Source organism: Pyxicephalus adspersus, chromosome 10 (assembly GCF_032062135.1).
Source record: "Pyxicephalus adspersus chromosome 10, UCB_Pads_2.0, whole genome shotgun sequence".
In the NCBI taxonomy this organism is placed as follows: domain Eukaryota; kingdom Metazoa; phylum Chordata; class Amphibia; order Anura; family Pyxicephalidae; genus Pyxicephalus; species Pyxicephalus adspersus.
The window spans coordinates 51,783,006-51,806,975 of record NC_092867.1 but is presented as its reverse complement, the minus strand read 5'-3'; the positions used below and the strand labels follow the sequence as shown (position 1 = coordinate 51,806,975).

Sequence of the window (23,970 nt, the reverse complement as noted above, 5' to 3'; positions counted from 1 at the left end):
CCCTTGTCTTTATCCTTATGTGCTCATTCTAGTAAACCTTCCCCCCCCATAATCCATGACACCATTCCCCTAAATCTTTCCCCTAGCACAGCAGACCCCCTTTCATTTAGATGCAAACCATCTCTGGCATATAGGTTGTACCCCAATGAAAAGTCAGCCCAAACCCTTCCTTATTACACCAGGACTTTAGCCATGTGTTTAGCTAAGCACCCTCTGCCTTTCCTGTGTTGCTTATGGCACAGGCAATATTTCAAAGAATATACTCTTTGAAGGTCCTTTCATTTAACCTGAAACCTAGTTCTTTAACCTCCCTGGCAGTCCAATTATGTCAGTATTTTAATGCCAAAAGCGCTACATTGTTTTGCATGGAAATTTGTTGTCTAATATTGTGTGCCGGTAAATCTTAGAAATAACTCCCAGGTATGATAAGGTTTGAAACAAAAATCATAAATTATAATATAATAAATAATTATAAATAATAATTATAAAAAATTATGAAATAGTATACCAACAAAGTCAATTAAAAATTTTATCAAAACAAAAACACTTAAATGTGTCCAAACAAGGGTGCAATATTATTGCATCAAAGTAAATCAATGACAAATTTTCAAGTAGGTGATTTATGTCTAGTCAAGTGGGTACATAACCTCAAGGAATGAGGTAGTACCTCTCAAATTGCACTGTGGATGGTAATGAATATGTTTGGGTACCTAACCTCAAGGGATCAGGCTGTAACTTATACCATAAATTGTATTGTTGATGTAAATGTATATATTAGATTCTGTACTATTACAGAATTTTGTTTAATACAAAATAATTGTTGCCAAAAAATCCTGTCTGGACTATATTTACTTTGATGTTATATTAATTTCCAGGGTTGGGTAAAAACTATCTTTCTCTGTCAGGGATAAACATGTTAGGTTTTAAAAAAGTTATCCACATCTGTCTCCTAAAAACTCCTGAATCTCAAAGTGCAATATTATTGATAAATTTAAAATTTATGTCTTGTGGACATCCTGGGTATAATACATTTTAAAACATGGTACTGCATGATCCAACGTCACAATCAAGACAGTGGAACCTGGTTTCCGTTCGGATCTTCTTTCCACTGTCATCCCTCTTTGAGCAACAAAGCATACACATCCTTGTAGGTGCTGCCTTTTTCTCGGTTGGTGGGATGTAGTCTGTGAAGTGGCGACCAGTCAGGCATTCCGGGTTGACAACGGCAACAGCATGACGTCCAGGTCTATTCACAGCCATTGGTGGAGTTTGGTAATTCTTTACAAGATTCGGAAACTTTCCAAATTAAGTCAGAATGACTCAAAGGCCTGTCACTCTTTTGCTTGTAGAATGTAGGCATTCCACAAGGATTGCTGAACAAGATGCCTGAAAATCTTTTTTAATACTACTTTTGCTGTTTCCTCATTGCTGGGTAGAATGTCATTGCTTGATCAGCTCTGTCAACACCTCCCATGCATGGCGTTATTGTAGTCAATCACCACTTGTGGCTTCAATCTTTCTTTCCCACCTTTTGTGTGTACCATAACAAGGCACTATGGACAGTACTCATTAGGCACACATCTTTTTTGTCATGCCATCGCAGGGCCATCATTTTGCCTTTCTGACCGGCAACCATTTCTCCTGTCTTCAGCTTCTTTATTGAAAACATTGATGGCAAGTTGCGCTGGTTAGTCCTAACAGTTTCATACGCATCTGTTTTTGTTGCAGAAGAAACACATAAAGTTCAAGAGAAGTGTAAAGGTTGTCGGTTTTGACACAATAGCCCTGATTTAGCAATGGCTCAATGAGTCAGAGTACAAAAGATGTTGCCATTCCATAGTTGCTGTATTTTGGGTTAAATTTTGTCCCTTTTCCAGTGTAAAGGACGGAATTTCATATGTAGCCAGTTAACGATTTGCACAGCATGTAGGATTTAACGCCAAATTGTGCTCTCTTTGACGCAATGTATTGCACCTAGCTGAGCCTCACCTTGTAGGCCATTAGACATTTGTCTATGCTGGTGTCTCTTTCTGGCACATTGGTCTGTTGGAAATCTTTAAGAATCATTTGGGATACTTCCCAAATTGTTTTGAGTTTTGGTGCAGGATGAGTAGTTTTATCAAACTCTTCATTGTTGGCAAAGTGTAGATACTTCATGATCAGGGTAAATCTGTACTCTGGCATGACTGTGGCAAAGAATGAAGTGGCAAGTAATTTATTGGTATACCACTTCTGCAGGGGTTTGCCCACCACTCCCTGAAGTATCACTAAGCCCAGAAACAGCCAAATGTCCTCTTTGGTCACTTGTTCCCACTTTCTGCCTTGCAAACCTCAGGTGTGGAGCAGCTAATTGTTGTGCAGCGTACCTGTTTGTCTCAGCAACTATTTTTTCAATAACCTCATTGATCAGAAACAATTGCAGGTATGCCAAGTGGTTGTTGCATTCAGCATCAATTTTCACACCAGGTGCGCCAGTAAATGGAAATCCTGGGGGTGCTGCCTGAGCCTCATCAAGGCCAATAGTGAACCAAGGGCGCACATTACTGACCTCAAGTTCAGATTCGTCACTGAGTTCACTTTCACTGTCTGATGACAAGTTTCTTGGTGAATGTGGTCAAGTATTCAGTAAGCAGTCAGGAATGTTCAAGGTCAGAGACAAGTGTTCAAATATGGAAATCAGAAAAAGGTCAGGAAAAGCTCAGATCAAGGTCAGGGCTAATGGTGGACCAACTTGTAAAATAGGGCACTGGACAAAGCTGTTTATACACTAATAGATGTAATTTTACATTTATTATTTATTATATTTTTTGTGATCAAGCATTTAAAAGCAAATTACAATAGACTTTTCATAGACCGCTCCACTTGAAGTTTGAAATCTGTTTTACTGCATAATGGCAACTGGTATGCACCAATTCCAATTGGTCACTCAACACAACTTAAAGAAGAATATCAAAATATCAAAATGGACTTGCAAAAGCTTTGCTATCATAAACACCAATGGTCCATTTGTGTTGATTTCAAAATGGTGAACTTCCTACTTGGACAGCAAAATGGATACATAAAGTACCCATGTAACATCTGCGTGTGGGCTAGTAGAGCAAAGCAGGATCACTGGAAAAAAAATGTCATGGCCTCCAAGGGAAAACATGAAAAAAGGTGCAGCGGACATCATTAACGAGCCAAAGGATGACATAGAAAAAATCATTCGCCCTCCACTACACATAAAGTTGGGAATAATGAAGCAATTTGTTAGAGCTCTGAACAAAGACAGTGATTGCTTCAAATACATTTGGAGATTTTTCTCTGGATTGAGTATTGAAAAATTAAAATCAGGAATCTTTGATGGACTCCAGATTCAGAATCTGGTAATTTATTCAAATTTCTCAAGTTACATGACTGATACTGAAGCTTCTGCCTGGCACAGCTATGTCATGGTTGTCAAGAACTTCTTGGGTAACCATAAAGCACAAAATTATGAAGAACTGGTACAAAACTTGCTCTTAAACTTTAAAAATGTGGGTACTACTATGAGCATAAAGTTACACTACCTCCATAGCTATTTGCAAAAATTTCCAGAAAACCTTGGCAATTTCAGTGAAGAACAAGGGGAGAGGTTCCATAAAGATATAAAGGTGATGGAAGAAAGGTATCAGGGCACATGGGATAGACACATGATGGCAGACTACTGCTGGAGTCTTCAACATGATTGTCCTGATCATCAGCATAAAAGGAAATCATACAAACTGAGTTTTTTTAACGACTTCTTTGTGATTAGTTCAGTAAATATACTGAATATAGAATATATTGACATTAAGTATTGCAAAAAATTCATTTTGTATATGTAGGTATATCTAGTTAAATTTTGCTTAATTTTTATGTTTCATTAATTTTCTATGAGGTTATTATTAAGGTCATTATTTCAAAAACTAGAGCCAATCTAGAAAAAACAATACCAATATGTGCATCAAACATAACCTAAAATGACTTTAATCTGTTTGGTAAGAAAATGTTTGTTGACCAGTGTAATTAATATCTCTTTTCTCTCCCATAATGGACTGGGCCCTTCGAGGGTTGGGGTGCCCCTTCTCTGGAAAGGGCACCTTTGGTAAAGCTGCACAGGATCCCCCATTAAAACCGCAGGACAATCTTCACAACTAGTTTAATTTCTTTGAGCTACATTCACAGTCTAGGTAATTTAATGTATATCAACCTATAAACCAGAGAAATGATAGTCATGACACAGAATATACTATACAATTTTATTAATGACCACATCATGTGCCACTTAAATGAAGTTTATGCTGACAGTATGTGATTTGGACAGCAACAAGATAATAAAGAGTATATCTGAGTATCTCAAACCCATTACCAAGTACCCATAAACAATGCAAGAAAAGAAGGCTTACAATGTATATGTACCATTGTTTAGCCTATGGATGAAACTGATTGCACTTTTTAAGCATAGTGTAAAAGCCGCACATCTATATGATAATATTGGTCCAACTGTGTCTCTTATGGCCACCAGATCACACTGGGATTAAGCATAGTGCTGTCTTCCCTGTTTTGGTGTTTTTTTCAACCTGCATATTTTTTTGTTGCTACAACAAAAGAACTAGAACTACAGTTCATGCTATCTTCATAAGATTTCGTTTGCAGGTCTAATAACCTACCAGCAATCTAATGGTATCTGCTACTACAATGCACTCCTAAAAAGCCAATTGAACTTTCAGCATGTTTCAAATGTTCTTTAGAAAATAGTTACAGTCTAAGCAGGAAAGCCTATTCTGTCTGCAGGTTGTGAAAAAAGGTCCTTGCTCTCTGTGTAAAAGCAGTGGTCTTTTGCAAAGGTCCAACACTCGCCAGTCAGAGAAATCACTAATGCTCACATTTACTTGGGATTTTATTTAGAGATCCAACTTCTGTAAAGAAATCACTGTTTCACAGGTGACAAAGGACCTCCACCTTTGGATTAGAATTCAGGCAAAGTTACTGACTGGCTTCCTGTGCCTAAATGGTATTTGGGCCAAGCAGTGTTGCCTGAAAATATGTGATCTGAAATCATATTGGAATTTGCTTACAGGACCTGGACTAAGCATCAAGAACATACAGTATTTTACAAATGTATGGATATTATTTTTGCATAATCAAGATCTTGAAGCCCTTTGGAGAATTGAACCCTGACTCAATTAGCCCCAAATTTCCCACCTATCTTATCTGAGATATACATTCTGCTAATCCCTATCCTCCTTTTGACCAGAAAAAAGAACAGTTAAAGCATGAGAAAAATGATTTGCTAATAGTGGTTTTGTCTTAGACAGTCAACAACTTTACGTAATTCTTAACAATACAAAGTTAAAATACATATTTTGTAACCTGTATTGCATTTTGTATTGTATATTGTAATTCTGATATAACCTTCAATGGTTCCTTCAGTCTACTAATAAAAAAAGCTTTTTTCCAGCAGGTAACATTTGTAGAAAGTATTGTGTTTTATTCTCATTCCTTGTGCTATCGGGACGATTTTTGGTAAACAGTCCACAAATTATTATTTTTTAAATAATTTTAATGCCAAGGGTTTTTTTAAATAAAATGTTTGTGAAAGGCAAGCCTATGATATTGATGGAACTGGATAGAGACTAAATGAGAGTCAAGAGTCATATATAGGGGCACCTAGGAGTGGCTAACCACATCGTTTTAGACCACACATCTGAAAGAGGCCTTATTGTGCAGATTTGCAATGTGTATATTTTTCTTTAAGCAAATTTGACTTGGATAAACTAAAATCTTTGTTTTATCCACATGTTCAAATTAATGTAGCTATGTAATTATAAATGTTTCATGCATTTCTTTTTTAAATGCAAGCAGTGTAAATAGATGAATTTTGTTTGGTAATAACCAATTGCAATCTAATGTATGGCAAATCTCACACTTCAATGCAGGATGGATGCTGATAGGATAACAGAGTGTCACAGCAAGAAATTTAAATGTTACCACCTGTTTGATCTTCCTGCAAACAATATATATTATACTAATGGAAATAAAATCTGCAAATTTTGAGTAGTGTTTACTTTGGTTTTTTCTTCTCTTCTTTAAATGATTCTTTGGTTGTTTTTTTCTTTTTCTTCAATGCATGTAACCAATTCAGAGAATGACTGAAAAAAACAAATACCAATTGTTCAGTAAAATAATGCAGAGTCCTTTTAGTTCCAAAATTACTTGTTAAGAAGAATTTATTGATACATTCTTCTTAACAAGTCAATTCAACCACATTTAATTTTTAAAAATCAGAATCATTTCTTTGCAGCCTCCCTCCATTGGAGAAACACTTTTAGAAATGAATCTATACACACATTTTTTAAAGTGTTTTTGTTCTAGACCAGTGACATTCTATTATTGCTGGATGCTAAATGTTGCAAAGAGTAACACCTTTAATTATGTAGCACAACACTGCAGTGTTTTACTATGAGTCCAAGGTAGAAGGCTGAACCTTTATACCATGCGTGCAGAGGGGGAAGGTTCAATTACATTCAGCCTGGAGAAAAAATAGCACAGGATTAAAAAGCGCGTCATTATGCATGAGAGAGTGCTAGATATAGTAAATAATTTTTATTTATTTTATGAAGTGAATATTTTTTATTCTTTCTTTTACCAGAGACGCTAGAGGATCCATAATATTTCCTGCCAAAATTGAGCTTCCCATTCAAGTTACAGATATATGCTGCGTGACTCTTCCATGAACATAAGGACCCTTTTCTGTGTTTTTCTCCTTTAAATAAATATATAAAGATCCAACAGGGGAAGGAGTACATTTCCCCTATATATGGGTGATGGTCCTTAAAACTGGTGTGTTTGGAAGGGAGTCCGGGATTATTTTTTCGTTAGGCAACTATGTTGCTGTATTACACTAGTTGTCACGGGACCCGGACTCCGGACGGAAGGGGAAGGAATGGGTGGGCCTCTATAGTCAAACTGTGTACACACAAGGAGTTGCACCTGCCCAGCAGGAAGGTGGGAATCCCATAAGGGCTCAGGTGTGCAAGGGGGAGAGGAAGTAGAATTGCAGGAAGTAGCCTGCAAACAAGCTTGTGGGGGAAATCAAGCTAAGAATTGGTGTAACTGCTGTTACATGGGAAGCTGTTGATGCTGACTTGATTTAGTTGATTTATGGACTGTGGAAACCCCAGGCTGGAGATTAGACCCTTAGGAGAGACTTATATTGGACTCATCTTTATCGTGGGGACGTTCTGATGGACTATGGACAATTACAACACTAGGCTGATGTAAGCCATTTTCGGTTTTGTTTATACCCCCTGAGTTGCTGAAAAGAAGCTGTTTTTTTAGCTATCCCAATAAAGACTTTTTATTAGTTACACACTTTTAGTGAAAAGCTTATCCCCAGACTTTACACAGGTCAGAAAGGTAAGTGGGACAAGAATTGTGGAGGCAATTGAAAGCAAAGCACAGGAGCTCGCATTTGATTCTAAGGTGAAATGGAAGCCAGTGAAGAGAACTGCAAAGAGATGCAGCAGAAGAGGAGTGCTGGGAAGTATGGATGGGTCTGGCTGCAGTGTTCATAATAGATTATAGAGGAGAGAGTTGGGTTAGTGGAATATCAGAAAGGAGGATGTTACAGTAGTCTAGACAGGAGATGATAGGAGCATGGACAAAGAGTTTGTTGGTCTCTGGAGACTGATAGGGGCGGATTTTGGATTTTGGAATTGTTCTGAATATGACGGGGTTAGACAACATGCCTGATGAGGGAGGAATACCAGTGTTGTTAACAGTTAGAAGAATGTCAGGGGGGAATTTAGAATTTGAGGGAGGGAAGATGATGAGTTCTGTTTTATCCAGGTTGAGTTTCAGGATTCAATCAGACATCCATGATGAGATGGCTGACAGGCAGCATGAGACCTTATCGAGGACTGAAGGAGACAAGCTAGAGGTGGACAGATAGATTTAAGCGTCATCAGCATACAGATGGTACTGTAAGCCAAAGGAGTATATGAGACTAGGGCGAGGAGGTGTACAGAGAAAAGAGAACCGGTCCCAGGATTGACCCTTGGGGAACACCAACAGGGAGGAGAGTGGGAGAGGAGGAATTACCATTGACAGAAACTTGAAATGAGCAGTCAGACAGCTAGGAAGCAAACCAAGAGAAAGCGGTACCACTGATACCATATGAGCACAAGTTTTGTATTAGAGGTGGGTGATTAACAGTGTCAAAAGCAGAGAAAAGATCAAGACAAGGAGGAGGGAAAATTTGCCATGAGACTTAGTAAGGGCTGTTTTGGTGGAATGAGCAGTTCGAAAACCAGACTGGAGAGGGTCAAGCAGAGAGTTTGTGATCAGGTAATTGGTGAGTCATTTTGTAGACAAGGTGCTCTAGAAGTTTAGAAACATATGGGAAAAGGAATAAAGGATGGTAGCTGGAAGGTAGGGAGGGGTTTGGTGAGGGTTTATTCAGGATAGGTAGAATTTTGGCATCTTTGAATGCGGAGGGGTAGATACCAGTAGAGAGGGAGAGGTTGAATAGTTTGGTTAGGACAGGGGCCAGTGTGGTGGAATGGGCACAGTGTAGATCAGAGGGAATTGGGTCAAACGGACAGGTAGTAGATGGAGATGATGTTAGAAGAGAGGAGACTTCATCCACAGTAGCAGGGCTGAGGGAGGCAAGTGATGATTTACTGGTAAAAGGGGAGGATATGGTTCAGAGGCTCAGTGAGCAGAGACCTCATGTCTGATTTTGTCAATTTTATCTCTTAAGTAGGTGGCCATGTCTTTGGCAGAGAAAGTTGTTGTGCGGGGAGCAGGTGTGGGGTTTAGGAGGGAGTCAATTGTTGAGAAGAGGCTGTGTGGGTTGGAAGCTTGAGAGGAAATGAAAGCGGAGAAAACATTTTGCTTGGTGACAGTGAGTTCAGTGTTAAAGTGTTGTAGTCTGGCTTTGTAGTACATGAAGTCAGCCCTGAGGCCGGATTTTCTCCACTTACACTCAGCTGCATGAACTGTTATTTGTAGCCGTTTGCTGTGATTGTTGTGCAAGGGACGAGGTACTGGAAGGTGGCAAGAGCAACTTTATCTGTAAAAACTTCATCTGTTGCCTTCGGTGCATTTATAACAGTATGTTTCTGTCTAGACACAGATATTCTTACCCAGGTGACTCTGGTTTCTCTTTCACAGGTGATTTTGACTCTTCTGTTTGGGGTTTAACAGGCTCATCCTCAATAGTTTTGCTACGAGTTTTTAGGCGACCCTGTAAATTGATTTTATATAAGTTTACAATTTTAAAAAATTGTTACAGGTCAGCACAATTTTAAAGATTGTTATAGGTCAATAAAGCTGAAATAGATAAAATTGTTTTCATAAAAGTTATATACACACCAGCCAATTAAATACATTGGTTCAACTGCTTGTAATGCAAATATCTAATCAGCTAGTCAGAAGGCAGAAATCAAGTCATTTAGTTATGTTGACATAACTGAACTGCTGATCTGCTGGGATTTTAACTCATAACCATCTCTAGGGCCTAAAAAAAGGGAAACATTCTTAGATTCTCCAGGCCTTTTTTTAAATTTACTCAGGATATCCTTTCACATTTTCATGGAGGCACCACCTTTGAATTCAGGCATAACCTTCTTACTTGTACTATAAACTATTGCTGAACTGTCACAGGTAAGTGATCACAAGCAAACATTTCATACTCAGGTCACCAGTTCTTATCCACCATTGTTCCCTTTGCACAATAATATTTCGGCCATAACTTAGCAGATGCAAGTTAGTGTACAAATATTAAACAGAACTTTACAACTGACCAGTGCGTAGATGTGTTGGCTACATATATTTTTCTTTTAAATAATATTTGCCATTATTTTCAGCTGGTGATTCTACAACTTCTAGTCCTAGGATGACAACACTCTTTCATATTTTTGTATCAAGACAACACAAACAACATGGGACAAAAGAGGTCCTTACCATTCCTGTTTCTATAAAAAAGTGAAGTGTGGTTCTGTAGTCCTCAAAGATGTGTTCTTCAGTGCTTTGATTTAGTTGAGCTGCCCAATGCAGCATGTAGCACAAAATGTAGTCCACCCTGATAAACACTGTTGTGTATTTATAAGACTGTTGATTAACATTAAATGCCAACCCATGTGCTGTACATTGATTCGTGTTATGTTAATATATACAAATCTGCATGACTTTCACAAAAATTTCAGTCATTCATCAAAACTGCTTATCAGTCGTTTGATAACCAGATCTTAGCAGTTTTGGACAGTCAGCATAATGTTGATACATACTTTTCTTGAAAACCAGTAATTTTAGGAAGATAGAACTCCAGAGAGCATAACTTTACAAAATTGCTAAGTTGCCAAGCCTTGCATTTAAATAACATGTAAGTAGGGAGACAAAAGTATGTCTCTTTAAGGCTAAATTGGTGTTTTAAAAGGTCAGTTGTATACCACAGGTAACTTTGTACTATAGTCCATGCAAATAATACATTTATAGAAGGATATAGTATGATGCATTATGGTAACAATTGAGGTTTTTGCCCACTTACTTGGTAAGATTGAGGTGCAGAGATTTAGGCAATGGAGAAAGTGTGTCAAATAGTGTGGTGTACGTCTCTGAAGAATATTCCTTGATGGTAGCTGGGTATATGTGAGGATAAATAATGCATGATCGCCAGTAAAAAGCTGTCGGATAAGCGCGGCTCCGTGCGCGAGCTTTTTCAGTTGTTGAATAGCGCAATCGCGCACGATTTCGGATCGCTAATACGAATGCGCGACCGATAATCCGATTTTGCTTGATGAATCAGGGGCAATCTCTTAGTTTCATAATTTTGGCTATTCCCTATTTAACTCATTCCCAAATTCCCACTTCCATTCTACTTTTATTTTTTAGTACTATTACTTCCAATTTAACTTCACATATACCCAGTTAACATCCAGGGATATTCTTCAGAGACAGTCAGTACATCACACTATTTGCTACTTTCTCCATCGCCTAAATCCCTGCATCTCAATCTTACCAAGTAAGTGGGCAGATGCAAAAATCAATAAATTATTCCCATAATGCATCATACTATACCCTTCTTTATATTACATATATACGTTACTGTCCTCTGTTTTTCATTTCAAAACTTAAATTGTAACATATATCATTCCTTCAGCCATAAGCATTTTTCTAATTACATTTTTCCTGTTGTATATACAGTACACTCTCAACCCTCCCATGAGGAAGCCTTTACTGCGAAACACTTTGGAAAATGGAGCTATAATTGATTTATGTGTATATTCTGAGATAAGATTGTATGCATCCATTTTTTGCACAAGCTTAGCTGAACTCTGTATAGCTATGAAGTACTGAATACAACAGACCTTTTAAAACACCAATGTTGCCTTGAAGTTTTTGAAGACTTTTTTTGTCTCCCTTTTTACATGTGCTTTAAACCCTACTTATCAACAGATTTACCTTTAGAAGAGAAGGTGAGATTATTCCAGCGAAAATTCCCTTTTTGTTGGGAGACTTAACTGGTGATGGCGAATTTTCTGGAGTTTCATCAGGAGGTGTCTCATCTTTCTCTTCTTCATCTGATTGTAATTCCACAGCATTCTTTGGTTCTAAAATAAAGTACAAAAAATATGAAAATATACCCTAAGTATGAAAACTACATATGCAGTCTGTCGCTAGAATCACATGCCAATATCTTCTTTTCTGGTATGCTTTATTGCCTGTACTTGCTGTTGAATTATTTTCCACTTTCTGTAACAGGCCTCTCTTGTAGTGTATCTACATCTCTAGGGCTATGTACTGTGAAATCCTTCTTCCTAGACCCAGTCATCATTAAAAGGTTGGCAAGATCTATCCTTGGGGGCCAGGAGGAGTCTACAGTCTCTGTGACCAATCAGAGGCAGGGGGCGTATCACTGAGGGGAGGACAGTGGCCAATCTCTTTACTGCTTTCACAGCTCTCAACAGTATTCAGGTAACATTTTTTTTGCATGGAAATTTATTTTACATTGTAGGCTATAATTCTTAGGCATAACTCACAGAAATATGTCCAACATTAAATAAATTTAATAATAAACTTTAAATAAAAAAACACAAAAATCTGTTAAAAAAAACAAAATTAAAAAAATAGTTAAACATGTAATGTAAGTGTACAGTAGCATGTATAATATATATAGAAAATTTCTTTGTTTTGGACTCAATACAGCTATTTTGTATTGAATCCAATACAAAATTATTTGAATTTTCCCGCCAATCTGCCTGTCCCCACCGATGCATGCATTGACGTCACTGGGAAACCCCGGAGAACGTCTCTGCATTGCGCATCCAGAGATGCGGGGACCAGCAAGACGACGGGGGACGACAACGGAGCAAGGTAAGTGGCGTTTTTTTTAAGTTAAAGCTATCCTGAATGCAACTCGGGATTACCGCTATTTGCAGGTAAAATCCACCCCGAGTCACACTCGGGATTACAGCTAGGTGTGGGTTAACATATATATATATATATATATATATATAAAATCTCTGGGAAAATGTTATTTATTTGATATTGAATTTTTTTACTTTTTTACCTTAACAGCCTTTTATATGAATGCTATTTTCAAGAATTTAAAGACTTCAAACCTGTATCCATTGTACAGGACCAGCTGTGCTGTCATACAGTGTCAGTCTCTCCTGCCATCATTTTTTGAGGGCGCCAATATCATCAATGACTTATTAATTAGTTGGTAACTATATATTGTTTGATGTTGAGAATAAATTAGATGTATTGTTTTTTGTACATAATGTATGTATGTATGTGTGTGTGTGTGTATATTGTGACAGAGTGTCCCTAAAATGTCAGGAAAAGTGTTAGAATGGCTCCAGGGAAATGAAAGTGATAGTATTTGTATGGGGTTTAAAAAAAAAAACAGGTTCTTTAGGGCCATGGAGCCGGCCAAGGGAGTGAAAGGGTGCGTTCCTTGGCCCAACCCTGATTTGGAATAATTCCACCTGCACTCAGGTGCAAGCGGAAGGGAATTGATCACCAAGAGGCTGAGAGAGAGCCAGAGTGGATTCCAGGCTGAGAGAGAGCCAGAGTGGATACCAGGCTGAGAAAGAGCCAGAGTGTTCCAGGCTGAAGAGAGAGCCAGAGTGTTCCAGGCTGAAGAGAGAGCCAGAGTGTTCCAGGCTGAAGAGAGAGCAAGAGTATTCCAGGCTGAGAGAGAGCCAGAGGGTTCCAGGAAAGCCAGCGGCCAAATAGTACTTCAAAACTGTGAGTGGAACAGTACTGATATAGTGAATGTGTTAGTAAGAGAGGGCACTTATGTGAGGTAGCCAGAGGCCCAGCCGGGCTACTGTTTATTGTTTTTGTTGTAAAGTGCTGGAGAGTGTGCTGTAACACTTGCCTAAACAAATAAAAACTGCTGTTATTTTGGACTTTGGAAGTCTGCTGCCTCTAATTTGCCCTGTAAGCATCCCGTTACCATGAGCAACCCCCAGTAAGCTACCACAAGATATAAATATATATATATATATATATATATATATATATGTGTGTGTGTGTGTGTATTTGATTCATGTACTTTTGTATATCTCAATAAATTGGTGAAAATAAGAAAATGGAAATGGGATTGGTCTTTGCTATGTTTTAATATGTTTTATTCTGTGTATATAGAATAATTCTGTGTATACCCTAGTAAAAACTCTATTTCGTAAGTTAAATGAAAAGATAGTGGTGTCTGGCTGTATGTGAGAAGTGATCTGAAAGTGAAAGATAAAATTGTTGATGGAGCAAGTGATGAGGTTGAGGCATTATGGGTGGAGTTGAATGTGGGGATGCATAACACACAATTAATTATTGGAGTCTGCTCTAGGCCCCCCAGTGCTAAGGACGAAATAAAGAATCAACTAATAGCACAGATAGAAAAAGCAGCAAAAAGTGTTTTAATCATGGGAGAGTTCAGTTCATAGAAGCCTAGTTCTTTCTAACGATGCAGAACTTATAACAAATGTGCATATGAAAGAGAATGTTGGTAGCAATGACCATAATATGATTTCATTTAATGTAAGCTGTAAACAGGAAGCAAAAACAGGAAAGATAAAAACATTTAATTTTAAGAGAGCAAATTTTCCATTATTAAGGGTGGCTCTCTGGGACTTGGACTGGAGAAAATATTGTCCTCTAAGAACACAGAACAGAAATGGGATTTTTTCAAGTCTGTTGTACACAAGCACACCGAAAAATATATTCCAATGGGTAATACACTTAGGAGGTTAAAATTAAGCTCACAGCTGATGTCAAAAAAGCCATAAAGAACAAGAAAATGGCATTTCAAAAATATAAAGTTGAAGGATCACCTTTATCATTTGAAAACTATAAAGAATATAACAATAGATGAAAAAATAAAGAGATAAAATGTGCAAAACTTCAAAATGAAAGACAGGTTGCAAAGAAAAGTAAGGTAACCCCCAAAACTTTTTAAAAAAAAATATATTAATAGCAAAAAGATCAGATCTGAGCATGTAGGCCCTTAAAGGATGTCTCTGGGTTGGTAACTGGAGATAAAGAAAAAGCAGATTTACTAAACACTTTTTTTAGATCTGTGTACACAAAGGAAAATGGCAGAGCTCAAGTCAAAATTCGTATTAGCAATGTCACTGCTTTAATTGTTTCACAATGGTTCAAAATTGATATGACTGAGAAACAGTTGGGGGAAATTAAGGTTACCAAAGCACCAAGACCTGATGGTTTACATCCACGTGTCCTCAAAGAGCTGAGCTCTGTTATTTCAAAGCCATTATTTCAAAATTTTAGAGACTCTTTATTCACTGGCATGGTACCAATAGATTGGCATAAGGCCAATGTGGTTCCTATCTTCAAAAAAGGAGCAAAGTCATTGCCAGGTAACTACAGACCGTTTAGTTTAACGTCCATAGTTGGAAAGGTCCTAGAGAGTTTAATAAAGAACTAAAAAATAATATTATAAGGTATAGTCAGCATGGCTTCAAGAAAGATATCACAATAGTATGTACCCTTCAGGACTTAATCATCACAGATCGCATGCCAATATATCGTAAATACAATAAAAAGCCAGGTTTCCCATAGGAAAAGCCTGTAGATAGGGGCTTTTGAGGTCAAATATACACAATTTAATTGATCATGAAATATAAAAACAAAAAATTATATAATAAAATATACAATAAAACCAAGAGCTTGTTCAAAGTATAACACTCATGTAGGTCTCCTTATGGAAGGACTCCCTTACTGAGGTATTCCACAACTTCCACGCATATAGATTGCTAGTTAGATGTAACATTGTTGTAAATATACACTATCTCAAATTCCAGTTTAGTATTCCAATAATGAAAAATGAATAGACTAGAATGAATAGAATAGACTCTTCTCTCATAAGATGTGAAAATGAGGCTGCCATGCAGGACAGGCGCAAGGAGGATCATCCTCCCAATGTGAACACTTGAAGAGTATTAATTCAAAAATGGGAAAGAGGGCAAGATGTATAAACTTTGTTAAGATCTAAATAAAATCATTTTTAAGTGCTTAAAATCTCTTATTGTGTTTCTTACAAATTTAACACCCGAATTGTCCGCTAATAGTTGTCATGAATTATTTTAAATATTCTACCAATCAACCTTATTAGTTCTCACTCCCAGACAGAGCTGAGGTGTGGTCTTGGACTAGCCCTTACGTATCCTGATTACAGCAGCTCTTAACCTCATTCTTAGACTGCTTTTGCCTTTGTATTTTTATCTCAAAGAAAAAAAGGTTTTTAGCAAATTGTATTCTCAGATTAATATAGTTGGAAAATAAATTAATTTATAGATGTTTAATAAATATTGACTGCTACACCTCATTTCCATTATTTAAAAGTGAATCATTAAATATAAACATAACCCAGGTCAGCATGTCATTTTCATCAGATATAATTTTATGTGGGCTTTGTAGTATTTTTGATGCCAACTTCAATTCTGTTTTCAGATTTTCTCTAGCACGTCTAGTTTTTGTGATGCCGCTAACTAAATTCGTTATAAATAGCCCTAACATATTACAACATTTAACAACAGTTTTCTTTTTTTAAGGTTAGAAACCACACTAACTGCGATTGATTTCATTTGTCATCATGCCTAGAAAATGCCTTAATGATCCTGTTTCTGTTACGTGTGTGATTCTTTCACGACGAAAGCACAACGTTGCCAAGTTACCACAGAATTTAAAAAGATAAACAAATTATATTTCTGCTGTCCACTTGGTGACCAGGATAAATCCACATGTCATCTGTACCAGTTGTTCCAATGGACTGCGTGACTGGATAAATCGGCGTAAAGCAGCAATTTATGATATAAATCAGTGATCTTGTTCCTGATCTAAATTTCTCCAAAGAAAAAGCAGAACTTCTTGCTTTAAGGCTTAAACAGAAGCACTTGTTTGCAAAGGGTGTAACTGTAACTCACTACAGAAAATGAAATCATAACACTGTGCTACTGTCATGATATAAATGCACTCTTTAACAGTTTGTCACAAAAGCATGTTCCATCTGAATGGGGAGTTTTCATTGAATCCTCTAAAAGCTTGAAACAGTCTTACTACATAATGGTAATTCCAAACCAAGTTTACCGATTGCCCATTCCGTTAACCTAAAGGAGTCCTATGACAACATGAAGTTACTACTTGAAGCAATCCAGTGTAAAACAAACCAGTGGAACATCTTTGGGTTCTAAAGGTCAATGGCTTGCTGATGGGAATGCAAGGAGGATTCACAAAATATTGCTGTTTCCTATGCCTGTGGGACAGCCGATCTACTGGAGACCATTATGTTGAGCGTGATTGGCTACCAGGAGATACCTATAGGACTGGAATAATTAGTGTCAAGTTTCTGCCTCTGTTTGATCCGCATAAAATATTTCTGCCACCTCTCCATATCAAGTTGAAGAACCTTGTAAAGGCCGTGGGTATATTCAGACTAGACTAATTTTTTGTTGACCTGTGTAATTATCAAAGTGTATGTGCCTCAATATATTACCATATTCTTTTACTTTTTATCTGTTTTTATATTCCTCCTATAACATGGGGAGAGGGAGGGATATTAAAAAAAAAACAACAACTAAAATTCACAATTATACATATATATATTGTGTTGCAAACATATTTATAATTGTGTGAACACCCAATGTGAAAACATGATTCAAATCAATAACTCCACTCACCCTACTGGTGGGAAAATTATGCCTTCCTATTCCAAGGCTGACACCAAATTAGTCTAAAACTATAAAGTGTAAACAACTTGTTATTTTAAAATAGATACTATATCAGCCAGTATAACTTTGTAAGTCAGGGGACTCAGTTGATTTAACATGATGAACACTAAGTCAGTAGAATCCACTTGACTGAATCCATTTAGATTCAACCAATCCTTACAGCTTGTTTGCTGCAAAGTGTAAAAAACAGCCATTAATTTAAATGAAAAAATGTATAATGAAAGCCAGCCAGCCAAAGTAAAGAACTTACTTGATTCCCTTGACTCACTTGTTTCAATCTTAACAAAGCCACCAAGCTGTTGGTAACTGCTGCTTACAGGAGACCAGGACACTTACCTCCTTCTGCCATCCCGCCGGTCTTTATATGATAGCGCCACACGTGGAGGAGACCTCCAGCTCAGAGGAGCCGGAAATGTCCCCCCAATGCAGGGCACGCCCTGTGAATCCGTAGTGAAGTGGCATCAGCAGCGTCGAGAGAGCCCGTCACACAAAGGAAAGGGAAGCGGCTCCCAGACCTTGCGGGATCCTGCGGGATCCTCGAGACCTCGAGGAAGCGCCAGATGGCCAAATTCTATTTGGCGCTTCTGAGGGTAGAGGATCCCATATATATACTTTTATATATATATATATATATATATATATATATATATATATATATGGTAATTTTTTTTTTCCAAAGCCTCACCCTATTTTTTTGCCTGGTTGATTCCAGTATTTCCAGCTGCTTAGATTGCTCAACTTCCTACTTCCTTTAATACAGAACATACAGGAGGGCCCAAAGAAATGAAAAGAGTAGTAGGTAGTTTCTATACCTGTGGAGTCTCTGAACATCCAGTATTGAGAATCCTTCTCTTCTTCAGCAGGGGTTCCAGCAGGGGTCCTGTGGCATCTTTTTCTACCCAGAGAAGCTCTGCCTTTCATTAAAGATGAATCTAGAACACCAGTACCCTAAACAGAATGCAACAAATGATTACAAAAAAGACAAACCAGATGGTGCAAGATAAAAAAACTTAAATATGTATGAAACTCAAGTGGTAAATATTCAAAATAAATTATCTATCACGATGAATCCCCCGTTTTTAAATTTATTAGAAAGTTTCTTTCTAATGGGCAAAATCAGAAAATGTATCATTACACTGGTGGAAGGAAGGTAGCGACTTATAGGTAAAAAAAAAGGAAGAATGAAACTCTAGCGGTCATTAAATCCCTGCACATTAGCGTGGATGACCCAATCTGTTACATTTTGCAAGGGTTGCACAATCATTGCAATATACTGTATCTGAAAATATGCCATGTTCAAAAAAAACAAAGAAAAGCTGTTCACTAGAGAATTATTAATGTCTGTCTCACCACCTTTGAATTACTAATAATTGGCTGCTCTTTACTCTCCTTATTCACTAAATACGGTACCATGCTTAGTACCTTGAAGAGGGATAACATACCTCAAGAAAGTCAAAATTTTCTACACGTGGTTCTTCTTCTTGTGTCTCTTTTGGTTCTTCGGCTTGACTTTCTTTGATTGCATGTAATATATGGTCAACGGTCTGCAATTCACCATGTTCAGCATGCCCTATTGGAATTTGGCAAGTCATTGTAGCATCTTGATCCTGTAGCCCATCTGTCATGGTTTCATCTGATTCAACATTTGTAATAGTTAGTAACTCCTGTTTAGAACCCTCCAGAGTGCCATCTACATGTTCATCCTCTTCTGATTTAGTATAACCATGTGGTATATCCTCTTGCTGTTGCTCTGATAGCTGTTTTTTATGGACTTGATCTTCTAATGTTTTTTCTCTATCATGTACTTTATCAGCTAAAGTATCACTATATTTTATGTCTTCTGTGCAAATGTCATTTGGCTGCTGATCTAAGTATTCATTTGCTCTTACATCTTCTTCAGAACACCTAACAATGTCATGTGATGCTGTTGAAATATAAGGTGTACTGTCCATTTCCTCTGATTGAACGGGTTTATGGTGTTGTTGGAAGGACTCCAAATCTATGAGTCTAGACTGCATACACTCTAAGCTTTTGGCATCTGACCCCATGTGACTGTACGATGGGTCCTTTATTTGTCCATACTGATTTACTGGATCAGAAATATAGACTGGTTCATCATGCAGTTGATATTTGTGATCTGGCTCCTGAGATTGATCATAACTGTCAATTATCTCCTCTGACTGTTTATCTTTATTAACTGGCTCCTCTGACATTTCATATTTGGGAATTAGTTTAGCTGAATTTTGATATTCCTGAACTGGCTGCTCTGTATGTTCAAACTTGGCTGTCAGTTCATATTGGTTATATTTCTGTGCTGGATCTTCAAACAGTTCATTTTTATGGACTGACTCTAAGTACGCATTTTCTGACTGTTCTGATTGCCTGTATTTGTTGAATAAATCCTCTGACTCTTTCGATTGCTTGTATTTGTTGGTTGGATCCTCTGATTCTTCTGATTGCTTGTATTTGTCAATTGGATCCTCCGATTCTTCTGATTGCCTGTATTTGTTGGTTGGATCCTCTAATTCTTCTGATTGCTTGTATTTGTCAATTGGATCCTCTGATTCTTCTGATTGCGTGTATTTGTCAATTGGATCCTCTGATTCTTCTGATTGCCTGTATTTGTTGGTTGGATCCTCTGATTCTTCTGATTGCTTGTTTTTGTCAATTGGATCCTCTGATTCTTCTGATTGCTTGTATTTGTTAATTGGATCCTCTGAATGTTCATTTTTCTGAGCTGACTCTTCTGACGGTTCATACCTATGAACCGGGACCTCTGACACCTGATATGTATGGAATATTTTTCCTGGTTGCTGACAACTTTGAACTAGCTGTTCTGATTGTGCGAATCTGCCAGCTAGCATGTCTGACTGTTTATATTTATGAACAGACTCTTCTGACTGGTCATCTCTGTGAACTGTCTCTTCTGATTCTTCACATCTAAAAGATGGTTCTTCTAGAGGTTCATATTTAGGGACTAAATGTGCCAGTTTTTGATGTCTGTGATCAAATTCTTCTGTGTGTTCTAATTTAAAATCTGACCCTTCTGACTTTAAATATCTGCTAACTGGCATATCTTGTAAATCTTCATATGCATTTACTGGTTCCTTGGACTGGTCATATCTTTGAACTGACTCCTCTAACTGTTCATTTGGCTTGATTGACTGTATATATGTGTGTACTGGCTGTTGATATTTATATTCTGGCTCCACAAGCTCTCCATGTGTATGGACTGGCTCATTTGATTGTTTGTCATCTAGCCCCACTGTTTGGAGATAACTGCATTCCTGCTTTTGTGATTGACTGTACTGTATCTTTTTTAACTCATCAATTCTGTCATCTAGCTTATCTAATAAAACCTCATGTTCATATTCTCTTGGTGAGTGGGAAGTATAATATTCAAGCCTAGTTGATTGTTTGTAGTGGTCACTTAACTCATCTGGCTGGGTTACTCCAGCAGCTGGATCCTGTGAAGAATTTTCAGAATATCTGAACTGTATCTCTTCAAAGTTAAGTTCTTGTCTACTAGATTTACATCCTTCCAACGGACTCAGGTCTTTCTGAGGATTGTCTGGTTGAGTATGCCTTTCCACATAACTGTGTGATGGCTCCTTTGAGTCATTAACTGGATGAGGAATAACTTCCCCTGGAATCAGGCTGTCATCCTCTAATGTTTGTGATTCCATGTATAGGTTCGCTGATGTCTCACTGTCTGCAGGTTCAGGCAGTTCAGGTGTGGAGTGTGTTTCAGAGTCAATAAATGATCTGGCTTTATTCCCAAAAACTGATCTGAAAAAAAATATATGTAAAGAACTGTGTCGGGTATATACAAAAGTAAATACAAAAAATGTATGCAAACAAAAAATAACCTTTTAAATGCAAGTCATAACACTCAGGTTTGTAAACACTAAGACTCTACAAGTCCTGAAGTAACAAAGCAAATACTAAATATGATCTCGTCAAAATATTGATGAGGGGTATGTGCAATTAAAGGTACAGCAGATTAGAACAGAAACCCATATGTTATTATAATAAAGATATATTTATATTTATATATATATATTTATAGTACCATCATCCACAGTGGGATGTTATAAAGTTAGCCAATAATAGCAATTAACATTTTCAGTTTCAACAAAACCAGAAAAGTCCACATAGGCTAGGTAGACTAACTAGGACCACCAGAGAGGCATACCAGGAGTAGTGGCTGCTGTGTGTTAATGCAGCCCAGTTGTACTATAGCTCCTTAACCATTGCTAGCCCCTATATGCTTTACTCTGCTTCTGATGTATTGTACTAGTAGTGTAGGCAGTAAACTTTCCCTTTACAGCAACAAAGGGCAGACTAAAGATTCAGGTGCTAATAAACTTCTGCTGGGCACAAGTTTACAGGAAGTTAGTTTAAAAAGCACACTCTGGTCTTGCAGCCTAAATAGACAGGGGTCATCCACTAATGCAAATTAATACCCCTTTGAGCTAGAAAAACAGATGTTCATGCAGCTACCCTGCGGCGGCAAAGACAGAAGGGCAGGAGTCTCCCCTTCACATAAAAAAAAATATTTAAAAGGTTTGACAGGTCTGTTTTAAGTAAAAAAGGTGAAGGGTCTCTATAAGGTTTTTTATGAATAGATAAGCCAAAGTACATGCAATTTCACCATTGTTTTGAACTAGTAAAAAAAATATGGTACTTTGTGCAATTGAATCAGTGGGTTAACTTTGGGGGATTTGGCAAGCAAATGTACATTCCCTGAGTTTATATAGCACTTTTCCTGGTAAAAAACAGATGTTGAATTCTGGAACTTAATATTTTCTCTAGGGTGAATTTTGTTTGTGGCTATATTCAAATAGAGGGGATGTTGAGAATCAAATCTGAGTTGGGAGACAAAGCCCCCCCCCTTTTCTTTAAAAGGTAGGCAAGGATATGGGTGCATTTTTGGTAGCATCTGCTGGTGAAATGTGTACAAATATGCCTCTGGGTCCTCTAAGATGTCTATTTACTTTAGTATATATGCAGTGCTGTAAAGTGCTTAAAACATACCATGAGCTGTGTTGTTAAAGGATTTTAAAAATAGGAGTGTTGGGAAAAATTAAAAGGTGCAGAAATATTGATTGTTAGTTAGTCTTTGTTCTATTTTCAGTTTTCCTCATTGTGATGTTTTTATGTGAAATAATGGACAAAATAAATATCTTGGTGATAAAAGATCTTGTTCTACCACTAAATTGTAAAATATTAATTAATGAAAATATCCTAAGACAAAAAAATTTGAAGGCATGTCTGCATGTTATAGAACAAGCGGGATACTTTATTGAATAAAATAAAAGACTTGAGATAGGGACATATGCAAAGGATCTATAAATTAGTAATTCAGCTATAGTGGAAGATAACCAGAACTAATTGTATTCATTTTTAAGAAGCAATGTGTTAGTAAACACTTATCTTGATTTTGTGCTGTGCGCCACCGCAGTTTCCCACACAGCCTATTTTGCCCAGAAATGTCACTTGCAGCGGCAAAGAGTATTGAGAAAAAGCAGCAGCCCGTTTTCATTTAGCCATGTAGCCGGATGTATTTTATGACATCCTCAGCATGCATTATTAGGCTGAGCACAGCTGAAGGGGATTCTAAAGGCTGATCAGCTACTAACTCAGTCCTGTACTTCCATTGGCTGCTGGGATTTTAAAGCCTTTCTGCTCCCAGTCACCAGTCCCTGTTGTAACGTTGAGCTGGAGAGTTTCTCAATTGATTTGCTGTTGCTGACTTTGCCTGTTTCTGACCTTGTGAGTTTATGCTGCCTGGACCAACCTTCTGCCTGAGACCCCGACTCTGCTTGTGTTTGCCCCTGTGTACTTCGTCTGGCGGATGATTATCTGTTATGACCTCTGGCTCTGTATTCTGGACTTGTCTGTTGGATTCTTGGTACTTCTTTATCTGTGGGTTCCTGGTCCTCTGCCAGCCCTTCCTCAGGCACCATCCTTTGCGCATTAAGACCTGGGGGCAAACGTGTGCTGGGAGAAACTAAGGCTTAGCAGGGGCTTGCTAAAGGCGAAGACTGTGGCATTAGATTGGGGGACTGGCATCTTATGAATACTGGTGCAGACCAGGGCACAATGGCCATGGCCTTACACAATGGCTATCTTATATTATACATTGCTAATTAGGTAGAAACTTTCCCACCGGTAAGGCTATTAAAAATACAAGAGAGATTTTTTTCTGACTGTAGGAAAGGAGCTTTGTATAAAAAAAGGGTTTTTTTTACTGTGGGAGCTAAAAATTGCAAATAGACTTCTTCAGGAGTTGGTTCAAGCCAATTCAGTGCTTCAATGATATGAATGAAGAGTTGCTAAACGCATAGATAGGAAAATTGTGTTACATAGTAAGTAAGGTTGAAAAAAGTCCATCGAGGTAAATTACATAGAATAAACCTTTACACACAGGTGATTTAGAGACGTCAAACACCCTAAAAAGCATGGTTCAATTTTCTCAAACTTTGGGGAAAAGTCCTTCCTATTTAAGGCAATCCGATATTTTCTGGACCATTAGTCGATGTTGTAACTCCTAAAATGTTATACCAAATTACATTGTGTGCATTAAAAAATGCATCCAGTTTTTCCTAAAAACTATTAAATTACCTTGGTAAACTACTTTCTGAGTCTATTCCCATTTTCACAGTCCCAACTGTGAAGAATCTCCTCTGTATGCAGAAATTAAACCTTA

General features: G+C 37.6%; 1 protein-coding gene across 2 annotated transcripts in view; it reads right to left on the bottom strand.

Moving 5' to 3' along the window:
• Nucleotides 1–4,245: 4,245 nt before the first annotated feature.
• Nucleotides 4,246–23,970, bottom strand: part of TNKS1BP1 (tankyrase 1 binding protein 1) — a 58,883-nt gene continuing 39,158 nt past the window's right edge. For both annotated transcript variants that reach the window (XM_072424367.1, XM_072424366.1), the window contains exons 6-10: nucleotides 18,701–21,047; nucleotides 18,071–18,206; nucleotides 11,467–11,615; nucleotides 9,150–9,250; nucleotides 4,246–6,152 (exon numbers count right to left, since the gene is read on the bottom strand). In XM_072424367.1, the coding sequence (XP_072280468.1) occupies nucleotides 6,065–6,152; nucleotides 9,150–9,250; nucleotides 11,467–11,615; nucleotides 18,071–18,206; nucleotides 18,701–21,047 (2,821 nt within the window). In that variant the 3' untranslated portion in view covers nucleotides 4,246–6,064. The remainder of the gene's footprint in view (nucleotides 6,153–9,149; nucleotides 9,251–11,466; nucleotides 11,616–18,070; nucleotides 18,207–18,700; nucleotides 21,048–23,970) is intronic.